Source organism: Colossoma macropomum, unplaced genomic scaffold (genome assembly GCF_904425465.1).
Source record: "Colossoma macropomum unplaced genomic scaffold, Colossoma_macropomum, whole genome shotgun sequence".
NCBI lineage: Eukaryota > Metazoa > Chordata > Actinopteri > Characiformes > Serrasalmidae > Colossoma > Colossoma macropomum.
In genome coordinates this window covers 42,340,219-42,349,834 of record NW_023494802.1, presented here as the reverse complement: position 1 = coordinate 42,349,834, position 9,616 = coordinate 42,340,219, and the positions used below count along the sequence as shown (strand labels likewise).

The 9,616-nt window shown below is 38.3% G+C and overlaps 1 protein-coding gene across 1 annotated transcript; it reads left to right on the top strand.

Moving 5' to 3' along the window:
* The first annotated feature begins 3,596 nt into the window (after positions 1–3,596).
* Positions 3,597–8,943, top strand: LOC118822309 (serum amyloid P-component-like). The gene is made up of 3 exons (XM_036591276.1): positions 3,597–3,799; positions 5,303–5,673; positions 8,327–8,943. The coding sequence occupies exons 1-3, from the start codon at positions 3,715–3,717 to the stop codon at positions 8,540–8,542; spliced, it is 672 nt and encodes a 223-aa protein (XP_036447169.1). The 5' UTR covers positions 3,597–3,714; the 3' UTR covers positions 8,543–8,943.
* The last annotated feature ends 673 nt before the right edge of the window (positions 8,944–9,616 follow it).

The window sequence follows — 9,616 nt, the reverse complement described above, 5'->3', positions numbered from 1 at the left end:
TGATCGTTCCATATCACCCCCCACCGCCCATAGCCACACCCCCTCAACTCTGGATTATTAAAATCTGAAAACTAATCAGTCCAAACACATTTAAGGGACAGTGAAGCTCATGTTTTGAACAGACTCAGTACAGTACACTGCAGCTGCAGATTTGACCTTGTTCATTGGTCAGTGCTGGACGTCTCTGATTAGCCGACTGCAGCGGGCTTTGAGATCTGTTTTCTCTCATTTGGAGAATGCACTCAAAAAGGTAAAAAGCTTTGGTTGACATTCATAAACCTTCCTGACAATTTCTGTCAAAATAGCCTACATTAACAGACTTTATTTAAATTAGATCCTGCCCAGACGAGTGAGGTGAGGAAAGGAGCCCACCCCTTACATTTTCAGGGGCCCAAAATTTGTACCAGATTAAAGCACTTTTGTGAAATAATTAATGAGTGTTTATATAATTCACAGACTGTTCTGTGGATTTAATGTGGTGCCAGTAGTTCTTACAGTTCTTCCACACTAAGTGATCATTCCTACACATGCCATGACGGGGAGGCAGAGCAACAAGCTCCTCTCTTTCCCTCTCAGCTTTGTTAACCCAATATTCCATGATGTTGCTTTTCCCCCACTTTACAGTAACATTATACAGCTTTACTGTAAGTTTTACAGTAAAGCTGATGAATCAATCAATACTATGTTTTTGAGAATCAGTATTACAGAATATAATATTGTGATACTCAAGGATGAGGATCATTTCAGTCTATTTAAAATAAACCTTTTTGATTCAAGTTTGAGTATTTAACATGGTCCTGTAGTAATTTGTATGATGTCTGGGTGATGCATATTCTGGGATTTACATTTTTCACTTTAAGACTAAAATGTGTTGATGTTACAGCAAGAGCTGAAATTTGTCACACCTGAACAGCAGGTGGTGCCAGAGCATCAGTACTGTGGGGAGAAACGTGTAGACCTTATTTAATTATTTATATACATTTTTTATTTTACACTGATAATAGTAATAATAATTGTAAATAATGTAACCAAGTGTCATTCTTCTTCTTCTTATTATTATTATTACTATTATTATTACTATTATTTTGTTACAATCAAAATGAAGCACAAATCAAAGTAAATTCACACAAAATAAATACATAAATAAAAAATACATAAAATTTATGAATTTATATACTGTGACTGGCTGTCTCTATTGATAAATTGTTTTAGGTGCACTAAGCAACAACAAACCTTGTATTTTGTTTAAATTAACATTAGAAATTAAAAATTATTATAACAATAATTATTATTATTATTATACACTGACGGTCCATGCTTTACATCATTGAGGAGCTTCTACTTTAGACATTACAGTGTAATATATATAAAGTGAAGGTCCAGCCTGAGGATCAAATTACTGATGTATAAATAACTCTTCTTATCTTGGGTTAGTTTATAGTTGCTATTTGCTTGATCTCTGTAATCTATCTGAATACATCTGAAAACACTGATATAGAAATTTAGAAATACAAAAGGAAATATTTAGATTTTTATCATCTTACATTTTCATTATTTTATAATTCTTTATATTTCAGGCTGGTGTACTCTCAGCACTCTGCCACTGGACACCAAGTGGAAAAGTCATAGTTAACAATTTGATGAAAGGGGAATGTTTTGATTTGCCCTTTTGAAAGATGATTAAACTACCTGAAAAATTAAATGTACAAATTAAATAAAAACTATAATATATTTCTAGTCCATTTGGTCTAAAGGGAAGAACACATTCACCATATTCAAATAAAGAATGACGCAATTTGAAACAAAATTAACTGTTATAAACAAACCTCACTTTGTGATGTTTTTAGAGATGCATCATGAACTCCCACAAGGGGGAGCCACACATTAGTGTGCATGCTCTGCACATCTTTCAGTTTTCTACCCTAGCACACCTTAATCCAGCACGTGAAGACTAATTAATTGGTTAATAAGCTGGGTGAGGGTAAAAAACAAACATTAGAAGAGGATGTGGTCCGCAAATATATAAACCCCTGAATTAAAGGCATTTTCAGGGGTTGTGCATCGTTCTGTAGGCAGACTCATGCCCACATGAGATGCTCCCATGTCTAAGCTGGTTTTCTCTATTAGGAAAATGAACAGTGTTTTATAAAATGTTGTGTACCTTATTGATCCTACAAGAGAAATTGTCAGTTTTCTGCCCTAAGTATGTCCAGTCTGGGTTCAGCACAGCGTCACCTGCAGAGCAGCAGAGAACGTTTCAATGCTGATGTGTTTTTCTGCACAAATTTATTTCTCATAAGCTCTTAATTACAAGGTTGCTAATATGCTACATGTGAGCTTAATTTGCAGGGCTCTACACTGACCTCACCAAAATACCCCACACAGTCCAGCAGGCTCTGTCCAGTGTGGAAGTGTAGAGATTTTGGTAGTTTTAGGCCTCAGTTTGAGTAGCTGGTGTTGGTATATGGATTGTTCTACTGAACTGGTTCAAAGTCAGAGCTGAAAACACATTTGGGACTTTAAACTGACTTTTACTTTAGACTAAAATTCTTTTGTCTTGAGTGAAAATTGTGAGAAAACAAGTTTCATTAGTAAGAATTCTGAATGTTCCACACTGATTTTCAGGTTTTCGGACACATTTACATTTCCTGCTCTAAAATGCAGGGGTGTGGCTAAAATAAGGCTCCACCTATGCAATAAAACTCTTCTTCACTCTCAAAATAAATTTATTTAATTTAAAATCAATGAAATAAAGATAAAAGAGGTTAGGGTTTGGGACTGACCCAAGAGAAAATTCCTTTAAAAAGATGATTTTGTAGATATTGAACTTTCTTTTTTATCTATACCTTGTATTTCAATAGTTCAGAACATGATCCTTGTAAATACTGTGGGGTCTTCAGGAAATGTTCTCATGTTAATTCAAGGTTAATGGTTCTCTAACATTTATTCTCAGGGTTATTCTGCTAAGGACTCTTATTGTGAAGGTGGAGCTAGTTACCACTGGGGGATATGCATGACAGCTGACAGGAGCTGGGAGTCAGTCTTGAGCTGGAAGTGAGAAAGTTCAGACGTCAGCTTAGAGCTGAGGCTAGAGCGAGCTGTTAGAGAAAACTCTGCTTATGCACAGTGTGGCTGTGGCCAACAACAGCCAGTTAATTAAGCGCAACTACTTGTGCAAAAGCTGTGTCTCCTTAATGGCAGTGAACACTACAATATCTCAGCTCTGAATACGTCACTGTTTTTTACTGTGGGAGTGCGGTTTGGTAGAAAGGTCCGTATAACAGTTAAATAGTAGACTTACTTATATGTGATGTCAATTCAGTGTGCAGCACCATTAGCTTGCTTGTAGCATGTTTGATTCAATATTCATAATTAAACTGCTAAATGTGCTGGTAATTCATTTGAGGGAAAAATGAATGCAGGACAAACTGTATGAGCTTTGGAACACACAGGGTGCGAGAGCAACAATTTTCAAAGACACAATTTATTTTCCCCATAGAGGAAAACAGCTCAGTCCCACAGCTCCTAATATGGGCTTGACGCCAACTACAGAATGACGCATGACCTCAGGGGTCGATAAAGATGTGTACAAATTCCTACTTTCACTTCCTGTTACTCAGACAGGCATCGTCGGTCTGACCTGCTGTCTGTTTCTCAGCTGCAGACAGAATAAGAACAGCAGTGCTCTGAGCTGAAGATCTTCTCTGAAGCTTCATGATGGTCTGGGCTCTGCTCTGCATGTGCTTCCTCACTGTGGTGATTCCAGCAGAAGGACAAACAGCCTCGTGGCAGAAAGGAAGTAAGATCTGTGTCATTTCTCCTTCTTTCTCTTTTTTCCCCCAAGTCACAGTATCTGAAACAAATTGTCTGAGTAATCTGACATTTCAATGTTTCAAGTAATCTTGAGTAATCTGAAACAAAGTGGACTCGGTCCACTTAATAGAAGCACAACCACCAGAGACGTATCCTGAACCCATCCTCTAAGAAAAATATTGTTATTGCAGTGAAATAGTGAAAAAATAAAAGTACAAACCTCAGTTCAAAAAAGTAACAAGAGTGGAAGTACAAAAATATCAGCTCAAAAAGCTACTTAAGTACCGAGTAACTTACAGAATTTAAGCAAATCTTCTTAGAACATGATGAAGCAATAGAGGAAAGCTAACACAAACAGATGGACTACAGTGTCTAACTGTATACCAGCAAGCTACAAAAAAGGGGTTTCTGATAAAGTGGCCAAGACATGTACATGCTGTGAACAAGTCTGGCACATCTGCAACCTTTAGACTTTGTGGTAAACAGTGTTATCTGCAGTGATGTAACAGGCACTCTTACAGGAGCTAACCTCTACTGTCCTTTCTAGAAAACAGACAACCCCAACTGCACATTCTATGTAAAATCATTCCAGCTGGGCTCAGGGACAAAATAAATGCATAATGGACTCTTGAGTGGCACAACCATCCAAGCTAGTCACCAGTCTTATCTGCAAAGGGCCGGTGTGGCTGCAGGCATTCATTCCAACAAAGCAACAATTACCTTCCACCTGCTGGTGGGCCATCGGGCTACAGGTGCCCTGTGGTTGTAGTTAAGACCCATATTATCAGTGTAATGTAACACAACACCCTGCCCAACTGATGTGGGGAAATTACACCAGATTTAATAAGCATGAAAAGTGGTAGTGCCAGACCAAAGCATTGCTTGAGGCCCATGGTCAGTACCACTAGGTTGTCATGTTGTTCCAGCAGCAGATCCACAAGCACCTGTAGTGCTTTCCCCTCCAGTGCCAAAAACAGCTCTGTCAGGGGACGGCCACCATCCAGCCACAATGCCGAGTGGCCACTTGCAGCTATGCGGAGTATGGCTTCCAGGCACCCTCGCTGTTGAAGCGCAGTACTTGGATGCATGCCATCCCCTGCTCAGCGGACTCCAGCTGGGCTCTGCTACCAAGCCGCGTTTCCTTTGACCTTTTTCCCATAGCATTTGCTACCCCCTTTCTCCGGGCTGTTTTTAATTGGCCGTCCACCTTTGAGTTTGTTGAAGCGCCACTGGACTTCTTCAAGTTCGACAGGAATCTCCTGCTTCTGACATCAATATGACATTGATTCAGAAGAAGATACTTATAACTTTTATTTTAAACAGGCACTTTAACAGGCAGCAAGAAATGCCCATCCCAGCGCTACCCCAACGCAAAACACAGGGAGGGGGTAAAACAGGAGGACCCAAGTTAAAGTGTCTCTCTAGCTATCTATCTAGGGTTCTTTACTATGTATTTGAAACATTTTAAATTTGTTGTCTGTGTTTGCAGATCTGCAGGGACAGATGTTCAGCGTGATGTCTGGTGGAGAAGTCCGGTTCCGTTCAGACGCTCCCTCTAACGTCACCGGACTCACCGTCTGCATGAGGGTTCTGATTGAGAAACTCTACTACAGAGTTCAGCTCACGTTTGGGAACAGCACTGATGGAGTCTCTTATACGGGACCTGGTTCTATTGACCCTCATTATTTCTTACATGTAAAAAGTCACACTGTGAGCTTCAGGGTGTTCTCTATGTTGCCGGCACATGAGCAGCTGTGGCCATGGAGGAACAGGTGCTTCACCTGGGATTCCAGCAGTGGAATGGCCCAGCTGTGGTTTGATGGGAGAATGAGCATCCGCAAAGGAGTCTCCAGAGGACAGGTGATGACCAGGCTGTTACTAAAGAGCTCAAAATATGGGCATTTAAAATATGAAATTATTTAGAACTTAAGATATTACAGAAGACAGGACTAAAGATATTTTGGCATCCCACCACTGGCTCGTACTGCCTTAGCAGGAGGCGTGGCCATGCATAGACGCTTTCAGGAAACACCACGCTCACAATAGAAGAGACAGTTTTGGTAAATAAGTTGTTGTTAGTTTAAGGATGTGTTATGTGTGTTTGGTGTCTTATTGTGCTGGACTATGGGATGGTTAGAGTTGGGGTAGTGTCTGCTGTGAAGCATAAGCATGGGTGACATTTGGGGGACAAGGGGGGCATTTTCCTCGCCAAAATGTTCACTCACTTTAACTATTGAATGTTAACATTTGTTAAAACTACATACTACTTAGAGACTGATGTCCAGGACACTAGGGGGCAATGAGGTACTGATGACAATCAAAAGATTGGTTTATACATATATAAGATACTGTCGGTTTTCATCCACTCTCTTTATTCACTGTTAAGATACATTGACAAAGATCTTATTGTGCACAAAGCATTTGCCGGATTTTATCGGACTGACTGAACAGATGGAGAATCGGGCAAAGTTTAGATGCAGACTCAGCTATGGGTCACTACAAGGAATTGTATTTTGGTGTGCTGAACAAAACCGTTCATGAAATCAGTGATCAGTTCCAGAAAAATGATGTGGAAAGCCCAATTGCACTGAACAACATTCTCGGCTCGAGAACAAGCACTGAACACTGGCATTCATATGTCAACACTGTGGATTTCCCAAAGAGGAGACGAGTGCAGAGCTGTCCCACTTCAATGCTATGGCATCAGAAGAATCAGCTTCTATCAACAATTAGTACTTTTTAAAGCATCAGATCTGGGTGACGGCGTAGTAAACACTGGTAACCTCTTCAACTTGTTGCTGACCATACCAGTGAGCAGCACATCATGAGAAAGGAACATTTCTTGCTTTTGTTGATTGAAAACCTACATGAGAAACACTGAGTCAGGAGAGACTGTCTGACACTGCAGGGCTGAATACTGAACATTCACGTGGACTGTGGAAAAAACAGTCAGTGCATTTGATGCCGTGCTCGGTGGGCACTGTCCTGCATTTTACTAAGATAGGATATTGTTTATACTTTAAAAATATAGATAACTTGATAAATGTAGGGGTTTACTAAATATAAAAACAGGTTATTTAATATATAGCTTATTTTATTTTACTGATGTAGACCCAAATATACAGTTGGCTGAGATGGCTTTCCATCCCTGACATAAGTCTCAAATGTTGCCCATAAGTGGAAGTATATCATTAGAATGACTTCCCGGCCGTTCAGCTAGTGCTCGGCGGCGGTTGTCCAATGCTATTTGTTCAGTAGAAGAGCATTCGCCTTTAAAGCACAGTGTTTCCCACGTCTTATTCTATGACGAAGCTGCAATATTAAAAAATGTTGATCTTAGGGACTTAAGATGTGAAGAAAATGACAACTTCAAATTTTAAGAAACTTAGAACTTAAGATGGATATTTGAGACTTAAAGTGTTAAGAAACTTAAGATATTAGAAACGTAGGACGTTAAGAAAATTAGAACTTAAGATACTGAGCAACCTAGCAAACCTTAGCAACCTGATGAAGATGTCATACAACTTCGAATGTTAAACAACTTAAAATTACGATGTTACAAAACTTAAGACCTGGGATATTAGAGAACTCAGAACTTAGGAACCTAGGACTTAAGAAAGTAGAACTTAAAATTCTGAGAATCGTAGAACTTAAGAATTTGAGCAATCTAGGATTTAAAATGTTGAGAAATTCAAGATGTTGAGGAACATAGGATTTATGGAAATTAATGCTTGAGATATTAAGGGAGCCAGATGGTTAAGATGTAAACAAAGCCATTGAGGAGTCTGTTAGTCTTTTAGCTTCTGAAAGAATCGCTGTTTGTATTTTGTAAAAACGGAAAGGAAATAATTAATTATTTTGTTGAGTTTTTCACTCTGTAAAAGTATTTAAGATGCAATTTCACTGGAATTTTAGTGTTTTAGCTGTTTTGACTTCTTTCATTTCCCATTATGTGCCTGTGCATTTAGTTAATCTTCAGAAAAGAAGATATTGTTGATTACAGTAATGCACTGCGGTCAGTATGTGGTCTGTAAAATAAGAGTTTTGTGCTTCATTTAAAACTACAGTACAGGGTGTCTTTACTGTAAACAAACATTTCAGTGCTGTAGATATAAATTACAGTAACTACCTGGTGAGTATGCTACCAGAATGATAGTGTAAATTCACATAGTAAGATTTACAATGATTGCCAAACATGTTAGTTAATAAAGATTAGCTTAGATATATTTACTCCACACGACTGCACACTCAACGTCTGCAGTGCTCAGTCTCACCTGTGGAGCATTAATGCACTAAAACACAGCTAAAGCACTAAAACACAGCTAAAAACACAGCACAGGCAGCTATTTAAACACAAACAATAATTACAATACTTCTACTACTACTACTACTACAACTACTAACAACAACAACAACAACAACAACAACAATAATAATAATAATAATAATAATAATAATAATAAAATGCTGTAATTCCCTCTCTTGTCTTCTGTGTCTGGTTTTTCCACTGTAGGTGTTTTCTGGCCAGGTTGAACTATCGCTGTCTGATTTTGAGGGTCAGCTGTGTGACGTCTACGTTTGGAACTCGGTCCTTCCTTTTAGAGATCTCTACAATTTCCTCAGCTACAATAAGAGCATCCCATATAGCGGCGTCCTGGACTGGAACCAGATGCAGTACAGCACCAGCGGCTACACTCTCCTGGAGCCCACTTACGTTACAGCATTTTAGGCGAAGCCCTTTAGAGAGTGCGGCTTGAGAAGGTTCTGGAGAGATGATGAAGAGAGAGATTAAAGAAGCTTTTATCAACAGTAACAGAGTAACAGTAATCTTCATGATGAAACAGGGGGTCTAAAGTCCAGCGCCCAGGTTTAGAGTGCATTACAGGAGGCCGGACTAGAGTGATTTAAGCATAAGAGCCTTTATTTCTCCTCAGTTTGGGCTCCACTGTGAAAAAATGGCTGAATTTGATCTGAACAAATATTTTAATTTTGTACACACCCCCCCCCACACTCACCTTCATGACTTGTCCGACCTTCAGCACCTTCGATATTCTTCACTGTAACCTTTTAAGGCTGACTGCTGACTTTACATAATAAAAGCCAGGACAAAATAAAAGCAAATTCACTTTGTATTTGTCTTGTACTCAATAAATATGGAACTTATTTTTTGGAATCTACAATAAAAACACACACATAAGTATATATATATATATATATATATATATATATATATATATATATATATATATATATATATATATGTATCTATATCTTTTAAATCCATTGTTTTGAATTGTCTTTTAATGTGTAGATGGCAATCAGCAGTCAATTGCCATCAGGGCTGTTTAATCTGTATCCATAAATCAACTCTTTCTCAAATTGTATAGTTCTAATTTTACTTTTAAAGATTTTTCACATTTCAGTACAGTTGCTGCTAATTCTGTGCAGTTTAATGCCATTTATTTTTGGATTTCAGAAACTACATTGCAGTTTTGTGTTTCATTCTATATTATCATTTAAATAAAAAGCTTTAAAGTCTGATAGAACAACTGAACACTATTATAGTCTATTATAACAGTCTATAACCATATAAGGCAATAATGTAAATGAACAGGGTTACGATAGTCTGTAAATAAATGAGGCAATAATCTAACTGAACCAGGTTATAACAGTCTATAACCGAATGAGGCAATAATGTAAATGAACCAGGTTATAACAGTCTATAACAGAACGAGGCGATGATGTAAATGAACCAGGTTATAACAGTCTGTAACTGAATGAGGTGATAATGTAACTGAACCAG